Here is a 24,667-nt window from a genome sequence, read left to right on the forward strand (position 1 = left end):
CTCCGGGGACCCTCTGCTCCCGCCGCTGCTATGGATCCTGCCGCTGCTATGGATCCCGCGGACAAACCTCAACCCCCCTGCCTCCACACCCCCCCCACCGCGCCTCGGGGGGGCCACTCACTCTCGCTCCGCCCAGTTGAGCGACAGCGACAGCTCACCCATTACCGTTCCTTCTCCAGGCCAGCCTCACCCCACTTCTCCCGCAACAGGTCATGCGTGTCTTCCGTTTCTTCCCTGTCTCCTCTCCGCCACAGGCCACACAGGCAGCTTGGAGCGTCTCCTCCCTGTCCTACGCCTCCCCCTCGATCTTCCAAGGCCCCTCTAAGCTCCCGCTGTCACTAACCACCACTCTCCCTTTGTTACACCTAAGGATATCAGGCTCCTAAAAGCTACAGCAGCCTCCTGTCAGATCTGCCAAAAGTCAGATCCCAGGACCAAATATTCACTTAACCGTTTGTCTCCACAGCTCAAGATAATCCTTCATACACGGTGACTCAAACCGGACCCTGTACTCTTAAGTTCCAAAGGACGCCGGATTCAGCCCCCCTACTACAGTCTAAGGACAACAATGGTCCCGATCCGTCGCTGTGTTAACACACCCTCCCTTCTTTAAATTCATAAATAACCGTCTAGCTGTCGTTACAGGTACCCCCATCAAATACGAAGGCAAGTGGTAAGCAGATTCTCCTCTACAAAGCTCTTACGTAATAGGTCAGCCGCTGACTGCAGCAGTGGCCCCTGAAATGTTAAGAGATGTATGGTTAGAATCTATTTCCTTTAAGACAGTTTCCTTAAGCTCCGGGATGCCAGCCCAACGGACCAAACACAAAGGAATAAGTATCACTTAATTTTTTTTTATCATTTCTTAACCCCGGACATCCTAAGACCCTCTCCCCCCCCCTCTTCACCCCAGCTCTCCAAAAATTCCCCCCCTTTCTTTTAATTTTTTTTCTTTTACTAATGCAACTTTTGCCTTCCAGCATCTTAATGATGACCCAGCTACTCAGGAAAAGCCACACAGATTTCTTCAATCAGCCGCCTCAGACGACAGCCAGGACTTCAAACATCAGTGACCGACTACACCAGCCAGCAACCCTGGACATCAGTGACCGACTACACCAGCCAGCAACCCTGGACATCATTGACCAACTACACCAGCGACCGCAAACGCCAATGGGACATTGCCAAGATAATCGGACATTCCCTGGACCCCTCAACGCCCAAAGTCAGCAGGAAGCAGCCATGAGAGACTGGACTACGCCCCCATTCCCTACCCTTTAAGGTCCCCCAATTTTTTTTTAATCAAACCAAAAGGGTGAAATGTTGTTCCCTTGCAACACTACAACTCCCAACATCCCTCTGGACTCCAGCGCACGGCAAGCGCGGGACACATTTCCCAGAAGCCTTTGCATCCTCTGTTAAAAGCAAGGACAAGCCACAAGTTCGCCCCTTTTTTTATCCCTTCCCTTTGTCCCTTCCCTTTACTTCTCCTAGTGTGTTTTCCCCTCCCATTAAAAAGTGTACCACGTGGTACCGCCGCGTGTCTGTGTCTTTTCTAGCGTAACCCTCGTCTAACCCGCAGGAATTAAGAACAACCCGCGGAAATTAAGAACAACAGGTAGGTAGGTAGGTAGGTAGGTAGGTAGGTAGGTAGGTAGATACATGATGATAGATAGATAGATAGAAGGAAAATTTTCATTCTACAAGGGGTCTTACTCTGTACCCAGGAAGAAAAACGTCCTATACAAAAAGAGCAAGAAAAATCTGAAAGGACGGGGCTTGTTGGGGTGCCCCTCATAAGAGTATCTACCATTAGCTTGTATCACTTTTGTTCAGCTACAGTTAGACATTATTGTGCTTCATCTAATTTAAGCATAAACATGGGTCTTTTTTTGTGGTACATGCATATAAATCCCAACACTGGAGTGGGACTGGAACAAAACAACAGGATTATATGTTCAAGGCCTGCCTGAGCTACATAGTGAGATTCTGTCAAAAAAATAAAAAATAAACACAGGGGGAAGGAGAGAGAGAGAGAATAGGTAGTTTTCCTCAAGTCTTTGGGTCTTCAATTCTCAATCTCTTTCATATAAAAAAGCTTGACTGAAACAAGTTTGTTTTCAACATTTGGGAGGCTGAAGAAGGGGGATCAGAAGTTCAAGGGCAGCTTTGGCTACTTGAGACTCTGTCTAAAAGTGCAAAATAAAATAAAACAACAACAAAACCCAAGCCTCAAATCTAAATATATTATGATATTATGGTTTTCTCTTGTTTAACTTTTCTTTTTTTATATAGGGAAGTCTTATGTGATAGTTACAATGCATAAGGACAAGCCACATCCCAAGCTTGCTTTTTCTCAGTGGCCCCTTCATGGAAGATAGAGCAAATAGTATTCTGTGGTTATTATTCCAGAAAGATCATTTGGTACTCATTAAACATAAGCTTTTCAAGGTCATCCTTAATGGAATTGACTAAAGAAACAAACTGTTCTTACTCTGCCACATATAAGCTGAAACATAAGAAACTGAAAGGGTAATTTTAAAAGGTAAATCTCAAATAATTATTATCTGAACCAAAAGATTGTGGATATTTCATTAAAAGAATTTTTAAAAAAAAAACTTTTTTGTTCTTTCTTTGCTACTCATAAATGTAAACTTTAAAACCTTGCTTCCTTTCTCTTAGTCCAAATCTTGGTAAAATATTCTTTCTCCCAAGTCACTGGCAGGAAATCCCTACATTTAAAAAGGTACACTGACTGTGTTTTCCCACTGAGCTGTAGTTAAAAAGAATAATAAACCATGAAATTCAAACCTAGAACAATACACCCAGAAAAATACCAACACAATAACATGGTCTGCAAAACTTGTTTAGCAAGTTTCAGCTGAAGGTTAATGAAAAACTGCTTGGAAACACAGCCTGCAAGGGAAAGTGCCACAACCTACAGATCTACCAAGGGAGACTGTTTCCTGCAGAGTTTTCCCCTCCCCACTTCCCTGGATTCCAGTGGGAACATTGCTTCAGCATTCCATTAGGTCTGGCTAAGACCCCAGGTCTATGACCATGGCATAGCCTCCCCAAACCCCCCCACCTCCACAGCAGTGGAAAAATAGGACAGGAGAGAGAGGAAGAGGAAGAGAGACAGAGAGGGAGAGAACACGATTAAGCATTCTCCTCTGGGATGTGGAATGGGATTTAGGAGCCTGTCTGGGAGTTAGGGGCTGGAAGAATTTTCTCCAGCAGTTCAAAGTCTCCTTTCTCTTTTGATACTTTGAATTGAACCCCTGGGCCTGGCACATGGTTCTACCCATGAACTACACACCCAGCCCATAAGTCTTTATGTTGAAAGGTATAGAAGTAACTGGCATTGTTCTGGACAGAAATCAATGGTAGATTAGGAAAAGCTGAAAATTCAGCCTGATGTAACTGGCTTTTAAGAAAAAATTCAACTGGTGGAATATTCTCGAACTTTAGCTGTATACTCTTTCAGAAGTTACCGCTATTAATCCTTTTGTCCAAGCTTGTTCAGAGTGATACTTAGCTAACATCCTCCTGGTGGAGAATAAGCATTTGTGAGATGTACAGGAAACAAGGCCTGGGATAATTATAACATAATGCTATAACAACATTGCTCAAGACTGCCTCAGGGCTGCCAGAGTACATAATAACTATCTCACTGACAGGCATTTGGATGATTATAAGGGTTGGACCTTGGCTGAAAATCAGTCTTGAAGCCAGAGAAAAGGGAAGATGATTTTTGTTTTTTTAACTCCTTGGAGGTTTTTGTGGATTATTTTGAAAAAAAAAAAAAACAAAAACAAAAACAAAAAAAAAAACAAATTTTGTGTCTAATACCAACAGTCAGATATAATTCAAGAACATGAACACAAAGTAGGATGGTTTGCTTATCTGTCCCTGAAGCTAGTCTTTAGTAGAAAACTAAAACTTTCTTACAGAGTCCACAAATACGGAGGCATGGGGTTCATATCCCACCTGATGCCTCCAACCTTGTGACACATGAGCAAAAGTTTTTCAAAGAATGTGTATCATCTTTAAAGCCCTAACAGTACTTGTTGACAAAAGGCCACTGGTCTGAAATAGTTCCTGAAGTGTATGTTAAATCCTGTTACCCTCTTTTTTCTGTTGTTGCTATTTATTTATTTATTTATTATTTATTAATCTTAACTTGTTTTAATGAAAAAAATCATGAAATGCCCTTTATTCATGTTCCCCCTCTTCAAACTTCCCCCCACAGATTCTTCCCACCTCCATACCAATCCAACTTTATGTGTTCTCTCTCTCTCTCTCTCTCTCTCTCTCTCTCTCTCTCTCTCTCTCTTGATGGAGGAAGGTCATTGGCTAATAAAGGAACTGCCCTGGCCCATTTTATTGGTTAGAGGATAGGTGGGAGGAGTAAACAGAACAGAACGCTGGGAGGAAGAGGAAGTGAGGTCAGAGACTACACAGCTCTGCTCTCCTCCTGGGAGCAGACACCTCAGAGAGAGACACCATGCTCCCGGCTCCTGGGCAGACACACGCCATGAAGCAAGCCGCCAGGTTAGACATGCTGAACCTTTCCCGGTAAGACCAGTGCTCACCGATTATTAGAGATGGGTTGATCGGGATATCAGAATTAGCCAGTAAGGGCTAGGGCAGAAGGGCCAAGCAGTGATTAAATGAATACAGTTTGTGTGTTGTTATTTCGGGGCATAAGCTAGCTGAGCGGGCGGCTGGGGTGCTGGGGGAGCGGCCCCGCCGCCCTTATTACTACACTCTCTCTTTGGTTTTTTGAGACAGGGTTTCTCTGTAGCTTTGGAGCCTGTCCTGACACTAACTCTTGTAGACCAGGCTGGCCTGGAACGCACAGAGATCCTCTTGCCTCTGCTCCCCGTGCTGGGATTAAAGGCGTGCACCACCACCACCTGGTTTATGTACTCTCTTAAGAACAGATAAAAGCCAAAACAAGAAACATATACAAAACACCCACAAAATCCTACAAAATTGAAAATAAAAATAAATAAGCAAAAGACTGATAAGACAAAAAATACAAAAACCAGGCAAAATGAGACAAAAGGTCTACAAAAGTATCATTGACTTTATTTTGATTTGACTGTTCTTAGACAAGGGGCCTGTGCTGAGGATAAACCCAGTGAGACTCCATTTGAGAATACTGATTTTTCCTTTGCCATTGGGCATCAATTGCAGATAGCATCTTGGTTAGGGGTGGGAGCCTATGTCCACTTCCCCCATTCCAGTGCTAGGCTCCTGTCTGATTTGAACCTGTACAGGCCCTGTGTATGCTGTCACATAAGTCTTTATGAGTTCATATGTGCATAAGTCCTCCTGTATCTGGAACGTGCTGTTTCCTTGAAGTCATCTATCGCATCTGATTCTTAGAATATTCTACCTCATCTTCCAATTAAATTTCTAAGCCTGAGGGGAGGGTTTTGATGAGGATGTCCCACTTAGGACTGAGTGCTCCAAAACTCTCACTTTCTACATATTGTCCAATTGTAGGTCTCTGTGTTAGCTCCCATCTGCTGCAAGAGGAAGCTTCTGTGATCATGGCTGAGTGAGGCACTGATTTATGGGTATAGCAATATGTTATTAGATACCATTTTATTGCCATGTTCCTTTAACAGAATAATATTATATATTTTCTCCTAGGTCCATGATCTATTTAGTCTTAGGTTCTTGGCCACTTGAGCAGTATCAGGTATGGGTTCAATCTCATGGACTGGGCCTTGGACCCAATCAGAAACTGGTTCGTTGTTCCCACAACATTTGTGCCACTGTTGAACCAGGCAATCTTGTGGGCAGGTTACTGTTGTAGGTCACAGGGATTGGAGATGGGAGATAGTGATTATTTCCTTCCTCCTCATGTAACATTCAGAGTATTTTCTTTTTTTAATGTTTTTATTAGATTTTTTTTAAAAAAAAATACCTGATAGCCGACAGCCAAAATCAAATTAAATGGAGAGAAACTCAAAGTGATTCCAGTAAAATCAGGAACAAGACAAGGCTGTCCACTCTCTCCTATAGTGCTTGAAGTTCTAGCAATAGCAATAAGACAACATAAGGAGATCACGGGGATTCGAATTGGAAAGGAAGAAGTCAAACTTTCATTATTTGCACACGATATGATAGTGTACATTAGTGACTCCAAAAACTCTACCAGAGAACTCCTACAGCTGATAAACACCTTTAGTAATGTGGCAGGATACAAGATCAACTCCAAAAAAATCAGTACCCTACTCTACAGAAAGGATAAGGAAGCAGAGAGGGAAATCAGAGAAACACCACCTTTCATGATAGCCACAAATATCATAAAGAATCTTGCGGTAACACTAACCAAGGAAGTGAAAAATCTATTTGACAAGAACTTTAAGTCTTTGAAGAAAGAAAGTGAAGAGGATGTCAGAAAATGGAAGGATCTCCCATGCTCTTGGATTGGTAGGATCAACATATTAAAAATGGCAATTCTACCAAAAGCAATCTATAGATTCAATGCAATCCCCATCAAAATCCCAACAAAATTCTTCATAGACTTTAAAAGAACAATAACCAACTTCATGTGGAAAATCCCAAAACCCAGGATAGCCAAAACAATTCTATACAATAAAGGAACTTCCGGAGGCATTACCATTCCTGACTTCAAACTCTATTACAGAGCTACAGTAATGAAAACAGCTTGATATTGGCATAAAAACAGAGAAGTTGAACAATGGAATCCAATCAAAGACCCGGATATTAATCCACAAACCTATGAACACCTGATTTTCAAGAAAGGAGCTAAAATTATACAATGGAAGAAAGAAAGCATCTTTAACAAACTGTGCTGGCATAACTGGATGTCACCCTGTAGAAGAATGAAAATATATCCATATCTATCACCATGCACAAAACTCAAGTCCAAATGGATTAAAGACCTCAATATTAATCTGAACACACTGAACCTGATAGAAGAGAAAGTGGGAAGTAGTCTGCAACACATGGGCACAGGAGACCACTTCCTCTGTATAACCCCAGTAGCACAGACAATAAGAGCAACAATGAATAAATGGGACCTCCTGAAACTGAGAAGCTCCTGTAAAGAAAGGACACTGTCATTAAGACAAAAAGGCAACCTACTGACTGGGAGAAGATCTTCACCAACCCCACATCAAAGGTCTGATCTCCAAAATATATAAAGAATTCAAGAAACTAGACACTAAAATTCTGAATAACCCAATTAAAAAATGGGGTACTGAACTGAACAGAGAATTCTCAACAGAAATTCAAATAGCCAAAAGATACTTAAGGTCATGTTCAACTTCCTTAGCAATCAGGGAAATGCTAATCAAAACAACTTTGATATACCATCTTACACCTGTCAGAATGACTAAAATCAAAAACACCAATGATAGCCTTTGCTGGAGAGGCTGTGGAGGAAGGGGTACCCTCATCCATTGCTGGTGGGAATACAAACTTGTGCAACCACTTTGAAAATCAGTGTGGCGGTTTCTCAGGAAATTCGGGATCAACATACCCCTGGATCCAGCAATACCACTCTTGGGAATATACCCAAGAGATGCTCTATCATACTATGAAAGCATTTGTTCAACTACGTTCATAGCAGCAATATTTGTAATAGCCAGAACCTGGAAACAACCTAGATGCCCCTCAATGGAAGAATGGATAAAGAAAGTGTGGAATATGTACGCATTAGAGTATTACTCAGCGGTAAAAAAAACAATGACATCTTGAATTTTGCATGCAAATGGATGGAAATAGAAAACACTATCCAGAGTGAGGTAACCCAGACCCAAAAAGATGAATATGGTATGTACTCACTCATAAGTGGATTCTAGCCATAAATAAAGGACATTGAGCCTATAATCCGTGATCCTAAAGAAGCTAAATAAGAAGGTGAACCCAAAGAAAAACATAGAGTTATCCTCCTGGATATTGGAAGGAGACAAGATTGTCAGGCAAAAATTGGAAACTTGGGGGTGGGGGTGGGGTAGGGGTAAGGGGAGATGGGGAGAAATAAGTGAGAAGGGGGGATGGGGAGAGCTTGGGGGAATGGGACTGTTGGGATGGAGGAAGGGTGGATATGGGAGCAGGAAAGTATATATCTTAATTAAGGGAGCCATTTTAGGTTTGGCAAGAGTCTTGGCTCTAGAGGGGTTCTCAGGTGTCCAAGGGGATTTCCCCAGCTAGGTCCTTGGGCAGCAGAGGAGAGGGTGCCTGAACTGGCCTTCTCCCATAGCCACACTGATGAATATCTTGCATATCACCATAGAACCTTCATCCAGCGATGCATGGAGATAGAGACAGAGACCTACATTGGAGCACTGGACTGAGCTCTCAAGGTCCAGATGAAGAGCAGAAGGAGAGAGAACATGAGCAAGGAAGTCAGGACTGCAAGGGGTGCGTCTACCCACTGAGATGGTGTGACTGATCTAATGGGAGCTCACCGAGGCCTGCTGGACTGGGATTGATGGAGCATGTGATCAGACTGGACTCTCTGAATGTGGCTGAAAATGAGGGCTGACAGAGAAGCCAATGATAATGGCACTGGGTTTTGATTCTACTGCATGTACTGCCTTTGTGGGAGCCTAGTCTGTTTGGATGCTCACCTTCCTAGACCTGGATGGAGAGGGGAGTGCCTTGGACTTTCCACAGGACAGGGCACCCTGACTTCTCTTAGGACTGGAGATGGATGGAGGAGGGGAAGGGGGAGTGGGGGGGAGTGGGAGGGAAATGGGAGGAGGTGTAAAATTTTAATAAATAAATACTGTCAGGGACCGTAGGTCCCAACATAGAAATTATCTTCCCCTATCTGGATTGATACGGAGGCTCGAGAAATAACCAGACACAGTTCATGCAGTCATCATGGAAGGGCATCTCAGGATTCTCTCCATCCTGAAGATCGGCCTGTGTTTATTATACAAAACATCTTTTGTCCCCCAGGTAAACCAAGGTGGAAGCTCATTAATATTCTCTTTTTAGGGGACACGCGGGACTAAGGAAACACCTGCAACTTAGTCACCAGCTTTACCAAACACCTCTCCCCAGGTGATCTACATTTTTAACAAGGAAGAAAGGAGCAATACTTCCTGGCTTCTGTTAGTTGGCTATCTTACTTGTTTGGCAGGGTTGCATCTGCTTAGTGGCCAGTGTGCCTGCCTGTAAATTATTTTATATGAAATATGAGCCCACAAAATACAAAAAAAATACTAATGGAAATTTCCACTCCCTCCCCTCCTCCCATTTCCTCCACACACCCTCCCACCCCCTCTAATCCTAAGAAAGGGTAAGGCACATTGCTTTGTGGAAGGTCCAAGGCCCTCCCCAATACATCTAAGCTGAGCAAGGTATCCATCCAAAGAGAATAGGATCCCAAAAAGCCAGTACATGCAGTAGACACAAATCCCAGTGCCACTATCAGTGGTCCCTCAGTCAGCCCCAGCCATACAACTGTCAACCACATTTAGATGGACTAGTTTGGTCCTATGCTTGTTTCTTCCCAGTCCAACTGGAGTTGGTGAGCTCCCATTAGCTCAGGTAAACTGTTTCAGTAGATGAACCCTTCATGGTCTTGACCTCTTTACTCATATTCTTGTTCCTTCTACTACTTGAAGAGTAGAAGGAATGAGGAGTATTTTCTGGCTCCATAAATGCTAGTCAGTATTGGTGAAGCTTCTACTTGGACACCAGCTGGACTCCTCTATGATTGATAACATAAGTGAGCATTCATCTCAGCACTAGGGACTTGTCATCAGGTTGTGAAGTATAACAAATAGCCTAGACAATAGCCTGTTTGGGGGTTTCTATGTACCGCTTTGGCCAAAAACACTACATGTGATCTACTCCTGGCATTGGAGTTTTCCTCAGTGGCATAAGATGTCTGGTTAGGGAATTAACTCTCTTCTTATTTGGTGACTCTGTTTAGATTCCTTTTATATATGTGTGTATTTTAAGAAGCTTGTACAGTACTAGGTTTCCATATGGCTTTTCAAAAGGCCTTTAATGTTAGTTGTCCCTCCCCCACATTCCCTCCTTTACACTTCTCTTCTATCTCCCTCCCTACTTAATCCTATTCTAGTTTACCCTTTGTCTCTCAGTATATATTCTATTCTTCCTTCCTTAGGAGATCCTCCCCTCCCACACAAGTCCCTTACTCTATACCTAACCTTTTTGGGTATTCTATCTGTAACACACCTATCAAAGGTGTAAAAGCGAACAACTACATAAAAAAGAAAACATACAATATCTGTCTCTTGGGGCCTGAGTTATCTCACTCAGGCTGATTCTTTTCTAACCCCATCCATTTACCTATGAATTTCATAATTTCATCTTTCACAACTGAATAATATTCCATTATGTAAATGTACCATTTTTTATTATACATTCATCAGTTGATGAACACCTTGGTTGTTTCCAATTTCTAGCTATTATGAATGGAGCAGAAATGGACATAGATGGACAAGTATCTATGAAGCAGGGTATCTTTGGGTATATGCCCACGATTGGTAAAGCTGGATCTTGAGGTACATCAAGTTACATCTTCTTGAGGAAAAGCTAGGTTTCTTTTCTTTTTTTAACAATTATTTATTTATTTTTATTTCTTTATTTAGCTTTCTGAGATAGGGTTTCTCTGTGTAACAGCCCTGGCTGTCCTGGAACTCAGTCTGTAGACCAGGCTGGCTTCATACTCAGAGAGATCCACCTGCCTCTGCCTCCCTAGTGCTGAAATTAAAGGCATGTGCCACCACCGCCTGGCTACATTTCTTTTCATAGTGGCTACAGTTTGCACTCCTACCAGCAATGAAGAATTGTCGTCCTTTCTCTGCGTGCTCACCAGCATGTCCTGTCATTTGCTTTGTTGAGCTTAGCTATTCTGACTGATATGACGTAAGCTGTCAAAGTAGTTCTAATTTCCATTTCCTTGTAGCTAACAATGTTGAACTTCCTTTATGAATATTTTTATTTTGTGTGAGTGTTTAGCCTGCAAGCTTGTCTGTATTTTATGCATGCAGTACACTCAAAGAAGATTGCTGGATATCTCTTAGATATGGAATTATGAAGTGTTGTGAGCAGTCATGTGGGTGCTGGGAAGGTCCTCTGGAAGAGCATCAAGTTCTCCTAACCACTGAGCCTTCTCTCCAGTCTCTCTTGCTTCTGTCCTCATAAAATAGAAGTCCTACATCCCTATACTCTTCCTGCCTTATGAAGAAGAGATTAAATCACACAATCCACATGTAACATTTGAGATGTAAGAAGTATTGTTATGGTTTCTGGTCCCCGTCCCTTTAAGAGGCAAGCCACACCCACCCCCCTCGACCCCTGACCTCTCATCACCATCTTGGATCTCCCTCTGTCCTCTCTTGGCTTGCCTGCACGTGTCTCTCTGTCTCTCCCTCTTTCTCCTCTCCTCTCTCTCTGCCCCCGCTTCTCCCTTTCCCCTCCATAACCCCCTGAATATTCAACATATTGTGTCTGTCCATGTCTGTGTCTCCTGTCCACCCGCCCCCTCCGCAAACCGCCCAGGGATCTTGCAGCTCCCAGAGCCCGCTGCCTGCCTACTGCCGCCTGGGACCTACTCCCCGTCTCTGTCTCCTGTCTGCCTGCCCCTGCCGTGAGCCGCTCCAGGGTTCGGCACCAGGGACTCGCTAGCATTTCCCGCAGTTAGCTGCTGAAGACCAGCCCACCTCATGGCTGCTCTGTGAAGGACCCGCTAGCATTTTTAAATCATAAAAAGTATCCTACAGTTTTTTAGATACTTTTGTCAGGCCTGGTAATGCACACCTATAACCTAACACTGGGAAAGTTGAGTCAGGATTGCCACAGGCTTGAACTTCATAGTAAGTTTAAACCCAACCTGGGATATATAGTGAAACTGTGAAAGGAAGGGAGGGGGGGAGATAGGAGGAAAATTCTTAAGTTTTTTAAATTGACTTATGAATATTAAAATGGAAGTCTATTGAATAATATTAAATTTGATTTCTATCTCTCTTTTCTTCTAAAACAGATTTCTTTGTCTTGTGTACTTAATAGCTGTTTATGAAATGGATACCCTGCAATGCAAAGATTGAGGCTTTGAGAAAGCAAAGATTGTGGAGCATGGTCCCCACTTCCTAGAATACTTACAGTCAGGAAAGGTAAACATATTTGGTCATTCATACTTACGGGGAACTAGAGACTAACAAAAAAGAAGCAGGAAGAGGAAGTGGCGAGAGGGAATGGGGGATGGATAAGAACAAAGTATAATGTTATATATATATATATTAAAAGGGACATAATAGGTTGGATGTGGTCAAACATGCCTTTAATAATACCAAGCACTCCAGTGGCAGAAACAGGTACGTCTCTGTGAGTTCAAGGTCAGCCTGATCTACTTAGCACCTGGCCCTCTGGGAATATGTAGTGAGATCCTGTTTCAAAAATGAAAGAATGAAAAGAAGATAGAACAAGAAAACGTCATAATAAGACCCATTACTTTGTATCCTAACTTTAAAACATGATTTTTAAAAAGTCACTATGAGGTCAAACAGTATAGAACTGCCTATTAAGACAAGTGGCGGAGGGGTAACAGAAAAACACACATTTGGTGAAACATAGGCTGGCTTGACACTCTGCATCTCTACCACATGCAGCAGACTCAAGTTTTTAACCTCTCTAAGCCTTTGTTTACTTACTTTAAAGTTGGTCCAGGACCTGTGAAAGTCTGACAACCTGAGTTATATCTCAAGACCCACATCTTCCTTCCTCCCTCCCTCCCTCCCTCCCTCCCTCCCTCCCTCCCTTCCTTCCTTCCTTACCATATATCCCAGAACGGACTAGTGTAAGTAAATCCTCTGTCATGCCTACACATATATAGACACACACATGATAATAGATTTAAATATCATTTAAAATTGGCCAAATTCAGTTGTATGTACCTAGTAACTTGGAAGAATTTATTGTTAGTCAATCCTGAAAATTTTTGCAATGTTTTGTAGTTAAAGCTATTGATACCAGCCCAGTGTAATGATGCATGCTTGTAATCCTAGTACTTAGGGGCCTGTGACGAGAGGATCTCAAGTTTGAGTCCAGCTTACGATACATAAGGAGACCCTGTCTCAAAACAAATACAAAACCAACAAATAAAACTGTTGGGATAACTTTGGGGGAAGTCATTGTCCTTTGGAAAGCAGAAAGTTCTACAAATCAAGGATAACCTATCCCTATCTGACTTACCGGCACATCTTGAAAATCCCTACAATACTGTTATGGGCACTAATCAGTGCCTAGCACATAATAGATGCTTAATATAGGGTTGCCAGAAAGCAGCACAATTTATTGACAATGGAGCTGGAGGGTAGCTCAGCTGATAGACTGCTTACCTAGCATCATCCAAGTCCTGGGTTTCATTTCTAGCACCGCATAAACTGGGTGCGGTGACAAATGCCTGCAATCCGAGAAATAGGGAATAGACACGCAGGAGAATAAAAAGGGCAAAATCATCCTCAGTTACATACCAAGTTAAAAGCCATCCTGGGATATTAATAATGTGCATTCTGAATATCCATATTCATAGCCTCATTTAACTATCTCAGGAACTCTAGAAATTTATTTTTAATTTCAGACATTTTTAAAAATTACATTTATGTGTGTATGTGTGAGAGAGAAACACACACAGAGAGAAAGAGAGAGAAACAGAGAAAAACAGAGGGGGGGGTTATGTTGGGTCCCAGGGACAGAACTCCTGTTGTCAGGCTTAGAGGAAAGTGCCCTAACCAGTTGAGCCACCGGTTGTAGTTCTGTTACCATAAAGAGCCAGGATCTAATTTAAATTTCTTTGACTAAAAGTCAAATGTCCACCAGACGCAAAGCTTCTGGACTACATCCCTCCAGCAAAAAGAACCGTGGATCTGCATCCATTTAGCTTTTTGAAAATTTGTTTTCTCGTGTTGCCACTGCTTGTTTGTTTGTTTGTTTTTGTGTGCATTTATTCGTTTGTTTTTTGAGATGAAGGCTTTTGATGTAACCTGGGCTGGCCTTGAACTATTGATCTTCTTGCTTGACTCTCCAGAGTGGTCCAGGCATGTGTCCACACACTCAACTGATTTAGCTGTTTGGAAATTATGTTTGGTGTTCTGGGTTTTCTGGCAGAAAAAAAAAAAAAAAAAAAAAAAAAAAAAAAAAAAAAAAACCAGTGGAGGACAAGGTGGAAGGTAGCTCTGACCCACAGTCTGGAACACTCCACCAGCAAGCCTGGAGTGAGTGCCCCCACTCAGAGCCTCCACTTCAAAGGATCTCCCTGCTGTGTCTCTGACATTATCAAAACAGAAAGCTGTGAACACCATCTGCTCTCAACAAATGTTGTTTCCCCATGGGAGCCTCTGTAACTCGAAATGACCAAGCCATTGATGTCAGGTTTGAGGAAGGAAATGTACAAGATGAGGCTGGGACAACTTAAGAGCAGGAAACTCGCCAAGGCTTCTGAGGTCACTTCCAAAGGATTCTGGAACAAACTTGAAACAACTTTCACAGAGCGTTTAGGAAGATCTGAGCTTCGACATGAAAAATAATGGCCATTAGTTAAAACATAGGAATTATAAGAGTTTAAAGAAAAAAGTCTAATTGGAAGATTATGGGTAATGCAATCATTCTTTTGAAAATGAATAAATAAAAGGAAAGAGGTGAGCATTTGTTCACAGTGAGTTATACCTCAGGATAAGAAAACACAGGATGAGTAACGACTGAAATAACATATCACAATTTTGCAACTTTCTAATGAATCATCTGCTTACGTGTGGACAGCCACTAAGCCCTTTAGCAACTCATTGGCCTCTTGATGGGAAAATATCACCTAATGACTATTCTTGACCACACGCAAATACACAAAAGCCAAACCTTAATCTGATGAAATAATACCATGTCCCTTTCTTGTTTTTGCTAATAAGGAAAACTGGGACCCCACACATTACAAGCCGACATTTTATCATTGAGCTACTTCCCAGCCCCCTGATACATTGTCTTAAACTAGTAGAGCAGATAATTTTGCATAATGTTTACTTATAATGTTATTTCCCAAACTTGAGTAATGTGGGGCCTTTTAAAGACTATAATTCTGGGGCTGGAGAGATGGCTCAGTGGGATAAGAGGACTGGAAGTTCTTCCAGAAGACCTGTGTTCAATTCCCAGTACCCACATGGCAGCTCACAACTGTCCGTAGCTCTAGTTCCAGAGGATCTGATACCTTCATACCAATGCACATAAAATAAAGTTAAATAAATTATATATAAAAAAGAACTATAATTCTTACAGACCAGTAGTAACTAGAATTATTTTTATTATGTGACTATAAGCATACAACAAGATGTGAACATTTTATATCTACTGCAATATACATGTAAAGATTTATATGTGTGTATATGCCACGTGCGTGCAGGTGCCCAAGAAGGCCAGAAGAAGGCACCAGAACTCCTGATATTAGATCACAGCTGGTTGGCAATCACCCAACTTGGGGTAATGGGAACTGAACTTAAGTCCTCTAAAAAAGCAGCAAAACCAATGGACCGTCTTTCCAGTTCCTAAACCCACTGTACAGTTACATGTCCATATAAACAAAGCAACTAAGTAAAGGAAATTCAATGTAATAATAACATTGATTCAAAGAGAGGGAAGACACTTGCTGAAAGGAAGTTGTTTAGCAAGAAGAACAATGCTGACTGCTGAGGGAGGTGTTCTGTGGGCTCCCTGACCCTTAGAGCCTTGGGATGTCCCTGAGAAGTATCCTTCTCTAAAACATTTGAGAAGGTTCTCCATCCTGCAGTGGGGTATGACTCACTTGTTCTTTCCATGGAGGCAGCTTCCTGTTAACTTTGTGATCCTGAGATGGTCAGCATGAACATGAACTGCAAAAGTTACATTTCAGCTATAAACTGGATTCAGGACCACGCCAATTACCCAGAGTGGTGAATTGCAGCTGTATCTTCATTTTGGTATTCACATTAAAATATCAGTGAATTAGGCCAGTGGCATATTAGCCATTAAGTCTGGGGACCTGAGATTAACTCCTGGAATTCATAGTGTGGAAGGAAAGAGCCAGCTCCTAAAAGCAAACAGGGAAACACTGTCTCCATTGATAACAAAGGAACTAATAATAATCCCTACTGAATAGGGAATTTGTGAGAATTATATGACAATAATGTATGTAGTGTTAAACTTAAACTCCATATTGAGGAACAAGCTTGCAAAACCAGTACTTTGGAGACTGAGACAAGGGGGAATCACAAGGTTAGTGCTAGCCAGGATTGTACAAGGAGTCCCTGTCTCAGAAAAGCAAAAAGAACAGCTGGAGAGATGACTTGGTGGTTAAGAACTTTTGGTGCTATTCTAGAATCCAGAGTTTTGTTCCCAGCACTTGCATTCAGCTTACAACTGTCTGTAACTACAGCTCCAAAGGATTTCATGCCCTCTTCTGGCCTCAGTGGGCACCTGCACTCACATACATATATATATATATATATATATATATATATATATATATATATATATATGTGTGTGTGTGTGTGTGTGTGTGTGTGTGTGTGTGTGTGTGTGTGTGTGTATGTGTGTGTATATATATACACACACACACATATATATATACACACACACATATATATGTATGTGTGTGTATGTGTATATATATATATATACACACACACACATACATACACACAAAAGCATTAACCTTAATGCCTGATTAGAGAACATTAGCTCTTACTGTGTTGATAACTAGCAGGAGGGAAGTTATTGAAACATTTGTAGGGCACATTAAGACCACAAAAAAGAAATAGTTAATAGGAAATGGGATGGTGAGAGAAGACTATTGCGAGACAGGACATCTGATGGCCTTTTTCTTTTAAATATGTAGAACAACAAATTGTTAAATCATGGAAGTAGGTTCAGTAAAGGTGTGAACTGTCAGTTTAAGCTGACTAGATTGATGCCAGACTGAAAGCACGAAGAAACGAATAAGAATGAAACACAAGGTCACCCTGTGGTGACAATGCACCGAAAGTGATGATAAAGGAGCAAGCAAAGAAGATGGTACTAGTAACACAAATGAGATTCTAGAAGACATGGCTGCCTATGACTCCGACAGAGAGAAGAGAGGTGGGGAGGGAGGGTGTGAGATGGAGAGAGATGGAGAGAAAGAGAGAGGAGAGGGAAAGAGAAAGAAAGAGAGAAAAAGAGAGGGAAAGGAAGAGGGAGAGGAGGCCTTCTATCATAAGCGATGAAGATGGTTCACTCTTAGCAACATATGGTGGCTGGTGTGAGGAGCATGTGAACAGACGCAATGATGTAAGTGTCTGGAGGGTAGTGCAGAGATAAAACCCTAAAGAAAGGAATATAGTTCAATGCCATGAATGTAAGATAATGACAAAAAGGGAAGTATAAAGCCACGACCCAGAATGAGGCAGACAGAAGCTTCCAGATACAGTAGCGATGGACCTTCTCCGCCAGATCCTGAAGCATGAACCGCCCAACCTCATCTCAGCTGATCAAAAATCCCACTGAGAAACCCAAAAGAAGAAGACATCTGAGCCCAATCACTGCATCATGACAGGTATACGGGGTAGTCGATGTCCTTTGTGACAACAGTACATCGGGCCCTACTGGGGTGTGTGTGTGTGTGTGTGTGTGTGTGTGTGTGTGTGTGTGTGCTGATTTAATGTTAAATAAATGAATTAACCACACTCGTGTATGGAAACCTAATTCCTCCCTCTCTACTGAGAGGTAAGTGCTTGTGAGAGTTGGTTTAAAACAAGCCCCATCAGTCACTGCTTGCCTCAAGGAGCAGTAATTAAGTATGCTCTGTTTTTGAGCCCTGTTGGAAGTCAGTTGAAAGGAATGTGTAAGACTGAATTTACAGGATTTGAAGGTTATAAGGTCATATCTCTTCTGAATTGTCTCTTTCGCAGTTCAATTCTAAAAAAAGACCCCTCCATGGAATCTAAATATCATGATCCCGAACTCTGGTTCAAATAACGATAAACCATGGTCCATTGTCTAACTTATAATTTGATCAGTAGTGATATGCTTCATGGATGACTATTCAGAAACAAATCCCACTTGTTTCTTGCTTTAATAGTATGAAAACTGAGTTTTTGTACACCTTTGAGGACACCATAAATAGAAAAAGTAAAAGATATTTAGAAAAAAAGTAAACAGCAAATCACAAAATGATAATTAGAAAGTGCTTAGTTCTCAAATACTATCCCTTTAAAGATTGGGCATAATCTTTAGTAGAGATAATTCTAAAGCAGTATTTCATTTTTTAAAGCTTCATTTTTATTTTATGTGTTTGAATGTCTTGCCTGCATATGCCTGTGTAGCTTGTGCATGCAGTGTCCACACTGGCCAGAAGAGGGCATCAGATCCCCTTGGAACTGGAGTGGCAGAGCCACAAGGTAAGTGCTGAGAATTGAAACCTGGTTCTCTGTAAGTGCAGTCAGGGCTCTTAACCCCTGAGCTGTCTCTCCTGTAGCTCCTTTCTCTTTTTTTTTTTTTTTTTTTTTGAGACAAGGTCTCATGTAATACATGCTGGCCTCAAATTCACTATGTAGCCAAGGATGGCCTTCAACTCCTGGTCCTTCAGCCAAAGCTTCCCAAGTGCTAGGATTGTAAGTATGCACTAAAGCATTCTTCTTAATGTTATCTTATTTTTTTTTTAATAAAAGGTCTCACATTATAGAACATGCTGGCCTTGAACCCCTGTCTCATTTTCTCCCGTGCTGGGATTATAGTCATGAGCACTAGGCCCAGTATAAAACTTTATCTTTTAAAGTATTGTTTACACAGACTCATTTTTTTTCTTTTCCTTTTAGGCTTATCATTGCTTATTGTTTCTTTGTAGATAATTTTCTTCATAACCTGTTTTTTAATCCACATATTGACTAAAAGTCTTAAACATACCTTTTTCTTTTCTTCTCTATCTCTTTCTCTTTTCCTTTTTCTTTCCTTTTTTTTTTTTTTTTTTTTTTTGGCAGGGGGAGTTTTAAGACAAAGTTTTTTGTTCTGCCTGTCATGGAACTCACTCTGTAGACCAGACTGGCCTCAAACTCACAGAGTAGCTTACCTCTACCTCCTGAGTGCTAAACTGTGTGCCACCACTGCCCAGCGTAAATTTCTTTTTTGAGGGCTTAGTATGCTCCGGAGGATGGCCTCAAACTCATGGGAAAAAAGTGATGCCCCTGCCTCAGTATGTCAAGCAATTGAGATTATACGCATGTATTCCTGTGTCCAGGTGGTTTTTGTTATTGTTGTGGCTTGGTTTGTTTGCTTTTGAGACAAAGTTCCTTGTGTAGGCCAGATAGGCCTCAAACTTCAGCCCTTGCCTCAGCCTTCCTGGGTGTGCAGTACTATGCCTGGCCCTGTAGCTGTTTGGATAGAAGTATCACTATAATTGAGTTGAATATTAAGTGGGTTGATGGCGGTCTGAGTTTCTAGATTTTTACTTCTAAGGGACTCCTCTAAAGTGTGAACCAAAATTTCACAAGTGCTCTGTCTTTCCAGCACAGCTCCCTTAAGATGTGAAGACAAAAGATTAGATTGTAACTCACTGGGTTAATTTATTCATATATTTAACCACAGTCAGCAGCATGTAGTTGTTTTCCTCTAAGAGGCCCAGTTTCCAAAACACAACCTTCAAAATATCTTCCTTCTTCACAAGGCTCTTTGTGTTCGGTTAGCCTTTGATTTTTGCCAGCAATTCTGTTACTTGTCATCTGAACAGGACCCTGGCCGAGAACGGACTCTGTCTGCCTGTTTTCGTGATATGCTGAGTCACCAGTGAACCCCAAAGCGTTAATGAAATGCACAAAACATCTTTCTATATGGCTACCTTCTAATCCAGAACTGTGTAACAAAAACAGATGCAAAGGAATATAGAGCCACACTGGTTTCCATGGAAAAGCTCAGTATTCCCTACTGCTTGGCAAGGATCCTGTAACTGCTTTTGGAAAACATGAATCTTGGGCACTAGTTTTCAGTGACTCTTCACAGATCAGTTTTATGGTGGTGCAAATTAGTGGGTTTGGGAATGCAGGTCAATATAGTGAGTAATTAGAGTTCCCAGATCTAAGAAAACTGTCTTTCCCCTTTGCTCTTTAAAAGGCCCCTTTTCAGTTCCTGAGAAAAGTATTTGCTTACTTCTCCCTAGTGGTTTGGGTGACTCCTACTCTGTCTCTACTGTAAGGACATTATGTCAGCACAGTACCTCAAGATCACTGTCTGCAGTCGCAGTCTTATCGTTAAAAAGCGGCTTTTTGCTCCTGCTTGATTAGCAGAACGACCCACTTAAATTTTTCTTCAAAGAGCACTTTGTGTGGGATGAGGTCACTGGGGACAAGATGCTTTTTTTCCCCTGATTTCGAGGTCATTGGGGACAAGATGCTTTTATCCCTGATTTTAGTGTTCCATAAACCCACCTTCAACATTTTACAACATGGTACAACAATGGGCTTATTCATCGTATGCATCACCCGTTTTCTTTCTTTCCTTCCCAACCCATTTTCTCCCCTTTCTTTCTTTTGTGGCACTAGGAATGAAATCCAGGACATTGCAAACATGAGGCGACCGCTACCATTGATGTTCACCAGTTCCTGAGAACTGTTGAAGGGACATTTTGATTTTACATATTATTTTCGTTACAAGAAAAATGAGTAAGATGGGATTATGCTAAATAACTAAATTAAAAATGCTTATGCTGAATAATTAAACCAAAGAGTAGTTTATTAAAAAAAGAATCAAAACAGAAACTCTAAGTACCAGTGTGTACATTGTACACATTTAAATGACTCACAAGAATGAAGTTTTGTTTTTCATAAAAAGTAAGATCACACCAACTTGTTGTTCATCAAAAGATGTTCAAAAACTCTGCCTCCAAACCACATACATGACTGCCATTTAAAACAGACTGCCTTTCAAACATGCAACAACGCCACTGGTAATAAAGCTTTGGAATGGGTGCTCACGCTATTACTTCACTACGAACAAGATAGAAAGCAAGGTAAGTTGAGAATTTCTTCTAAAGTATAATGGAGGTTGTCATCGTCACTCCTCTGCTGCCATTTTCAGCAAGTACTCTTTGTCGATCTTGAAGAGCCTCCATCCCTCTTCACTGGACAGGTCAGAAGCACCTCTTCGTTTGTAGAAGTTGATAGATGGTTCATTCCACTCTGCAACCAAGAAGTGCATACTGCTGCAGCGACACTTCATGGCGACCTGGAATGAGAGGGAAAACGTAAGCCCAGTGACGTTTCATCCACATTTCATCCACGTGCCAAGAACCAATTTTGATTTATTTGTTCCAGTAACCCAATAACTCTTACAAATTCAGAAGCTTAAATCTAGGACAGTTGGGTATGTTGGGCCACAACTAGAATCCCAGCACTAGGGAGGTGGAGGCGATCTTGAGGCCAGCCAGGACTATGTAATGAATATCAGGCCAACCTGGGGTATATTAGTGAAATGCTGGTCAACATACCTGGCTTAGATTCTTCAAAATTTCTGATCCTATACCAAAGCCTAAAAGAAAGCAAGACAATTCAAATTAGTCATGTTAAGGTCATAGAGCTCTGATTTCTCTTTAAACTGCCTCTAGTCCCAAATTCAAGCATACCTCTGTAATCACTCATCACGAAGAAGTCTTCAAGATACAGTAACTTGCCAATCCATGGATCATAGGTAAAATAGTACATGGCGAAACCAACAATGCTGTGCCCTGTAATAAGAGTATCCCATGAGATACAGAGAAGAAAATCAAACCATTCAAGCTGTATTGGCAGAATCAGAAGCCTATCGTAAGATTTTAAGAAAATATACATGCATGCATCATGGAAACAAGTAGCCATGAACCGGACTGCCTCCTCATGTTTATGCTAGCACAGTGCAGACCAATGATGGACGATTTCTCTGGTCTCAGACATGTATTTGCAAAAAGCACACATTAGCGCTAGTTGAAGCTAGAATACACCCGTGGGCTGGCTAGTCCGCAGTCTGCTGGGCTCACACTCCAGAAGTGAAAACACTTTCATTACATGTACCAGAGCAAAAACTGCCACAGCCTTAAACTAAGCACACACATTATTCACACCCTAATGACATACTGGTATGTGGGCTTGGCCAAAGCTGGGTTTACACAGCGGTTTAAAAGAGGGAGCATGTGTAGTTTACCGACTCTTACTTCCTTAAGGTCAGAACACCAGGCCAAAAAGACAATGTTGACTTTCAGAACATGCCTTCCCACGCGAAAGTTTTCAATTTCCTTTCCCCCATTTCTGAGGCAGGAGAAGTAGCAGTAATGAGATACAGGTGTTGCGTAACACCCGCACGAATTTCTAAAAGCTAGCTCATCGTGGGGGTGTTCTGATTGCCTTCTAGTCTAAGGAACAGACGTCAGAAGAAAACTGAAGAAAGCATCCACCCAAGCAACTTCCCCTTTTAGCCCTCTTCTGGCCAGTCAAAAAGGGTCAGCAAAAAAAGAAATACATTAAATTTTTTTTTAAAAAAAAACAATTAAAAATTGACTCCCTCATAAGGAGTGTCAATTCAATTCCAAATGGAAGCAACGGTTGCAAATTCAACTTTCTAGCCAGTTTCCATTTCTTTGCAAACAGACAGGAAGCGAATTAAGTTTCTGATCTACCATGTTTCAAGTGTGTGATAATAGGACCTTACCTCATTTATCATGATCATCTACTTTATTGTGTAAAGGATCTTTTAGTTACCTCCCCGCCCATCCATGTACACAGAAGGGCCATGTACATGGCGAAGCTAGAGACTGTAACCTGAGGATTGGGACAAATTAAAGAAAAAAATGTGATTTAACACAATTACAAAAAAAGGTTAGGTTAGGGTCAAACAAAAACTATTCTTATGAAACTGAATTACAACAAATGACATTATACCTAACTTCGGGTCTCCACAGCACTCTGATACTCGCTTAAACAGCTCTCTTTACCCGCCCTACTATAAAGTTACAGCGCGTACATTTTCTTTTTCCTCAGTCATTTGCACACTGGCTGGCTGTTATTTCTGGCCAGCTTCTCAGTAACTTCTACCCGTGTAGTCACAGGTCCTGCACAGTAGACTCTACGGCTTTGATACAACACTCGTCCTCTCTGACTTCTGGACAGGGAGAAAGGGTTACCTTCAGGAGTCCAGTGCTCTTTAGGCACTTCCGCAACCAGGCAGTGGTAGAAGGGGTGCTCTCCGAAACCATCCTCTAGGAGATCTGTAAGATGGGGGAGGAGACAGTGTTGAGTTTTGTAGGTGTCAGGTAACAGATAAGCTTATTTCCTCCCTCCCCCCTCCCCACCCTGCGCCACGACTTCGTTACCTTTCTCAGTTAACATTACTTGATCTTCCATGTATTCATATTTAGCCAGTTCCTGGGAATGACACGAATAAAAAGAAAGAACAATGAAAGTCCTGTCCGGCCCGGCCAGCTCACAGAAGGGGAAATGGGGCTGGCGGGGTCGCGCAATGACTGGACCTGACCCGGGCTGGGGTAGGCAGGTTGAGTAAAGGGAATTACTGACCCGGCAACATCTCAGAACCAAGGGTGTGGACTACCCGGGGAATTGGAGCTTTCCCCCACCCTCCGCCCTAGGGAGAGCCCGACCTTTTCCCTACCTTGATCAGTCGCAGGATGTCACTGCAGTCCGAGGCAGTGGCTGGACGGATCTTAAATTTGGCCATTTTCGTCTTTTGCTTTTCTTCCCTTTGCGCACCAGGCCCCTGTACTTGAACAGCAGGAGGAGGTGGTTCCTCATTCGTCTCCCGGGAGCGTCCTCTTCTCAGTCAGGCTGGCACCATGACCCGGCGAACCTCACTATGTGACAAAAGACCAGTAGACTTTGTTTAGGAGCTGCGCAGCTAAGCTGGGAAGAAACCTCGCCTTTTAAGTCCTCAGAAGCTCCGCCCCGGGGCTGTGAGACGGGATTGATCCCTACCAGTAACGCAGCAAGGCCGCAGGAGCACCACCCCCTTTTCCGGGCACCGCCCTCTTCCAGGCTCTTCGGTGACTGCGAAGCCGGGGGCGCAAACCGGGAGGGAGGGGCAGGGCGAGGCCCCGGGCTGCTCTCTAGCCTGGTAGGCTCTAGGGGCGCCTCGCGACCCTTCCGGGAAGCCTGAGTGCCCGCGTGTGCCCTAGTAACCTTTGTAAATAGAAAACGAGGGTTGCCTCTGTGACCCCGACATTGCTGAGAAAAGCAAACTCAGAAAGCCTGGCTTTAGGGGATGGCAGAAAGATTAGAGCAGCCATTCTCAAAGTGTGGTACTGAGGTATAATTTTTTCCTTTTCTCCTTTTGCTGTAATTTTCCACAGGCAGTTCATTGCTATGTAGTGATGTCATCGTGTTCATGACTAAAGGAGTGTGTGTGTGTGTGTGTGTGTGTGTGTGTGTGTGTGTGCCTTGCGCGCTTGCATCTTTTTGTTCTGCTCTGTTTCGTTTTTGAGACAAGGCCTTGGCTATCCTGAAACTCAGGTTTTCCTAGAATTCACAGATGAAAGAGATCTGTCTGCCTCTGCCTCCCCAGTGCTAGGATTAAAGGCATGCACCACCATGCCCCTGATCTTCTTGTGTTTTCTCGGATTTTCTAAGGTCAATTCTTATAAAAGTTACTAGGGTTCCTCAAAGTCTTT

General features: G+C 42.3%; 1 protein-coding gene across 1 annotated transcript; it reads right to left on the bottom strand.

Annotated features, from left to right (window-relative positions):
- Positions 1 to 20,733: 20,733 nt before the first annotated feature.
- On the bottom strand, positions 20,734 to 23,911 carry LOC121441278 (diamine acetyltransferase 1). The gene is made up of 6 exons (XM_041642419.1): positions 23,656 to 23,911; positions 23,360 to 23,411; positions 23,171 to 23,254; positions 21,641 to 21,742; positions 21,506 to 21,546; positions 20,734 to 21,243 (listed from the first exon to the last, which is right to left on the bottom strand). Exons 1-6 carry the CDS (start codon positions 23,719 to 23,721, stop codon positions 21,073 to 21,075), a joined length of 516 nt encoding a protein of 171 aa, XP_041498353.1. The 5' UTR covers positions 23,722 to 23,911; the 3' UTR covers positions 20,734 to 21,072.
- Between the last annotated feature and the right edge of the window lie 756 nt (positions 23,912 to 24,667).

The sequence above is a fragment of the Microtus oregoni genome, unplaced genomic scaffold, assembly GCF_018167655.1.
Source record: "Microtus oregoni isolate MIOR12 unplaced genomic scaffold, Mior012 000074F_008, whole genome shotgun sequence".
Lineage (NCBI taxonomy): Eukaryota > Metazoa > Chordata > Mammalia > Rodentia > Cricetidae > Microtus > Microtus oregoni.

What these genes read in the sequence shown, in the direction of transcription:
- LOC121441278 (XM_041642419.1), bottom strand. Translation starts at nt 23,721, where the DNA reads ATGGCCAAATTTAAGATCCGTCCAGCCACTGCCTCGGACTGCAGTGAC. An exon ending in CGTGATGAGTGATTACAGAG is followed by an intron (nt 21,547 to 21,640) that starts GTATGCTTGAAT and finishes GCTTTCTTTTAG; the next exon opens with GCTTTGGTATAGGATCAGAA. An exon ending in TTTTGAAGAATCTAAGCCAG is followed by an intron (nt 21,244 to 21,505) that starts GTATGTTGACCA and finishes CTCTCATTCCAG; the next exon opens with GTCGCCATGAAGTGTCGCTG.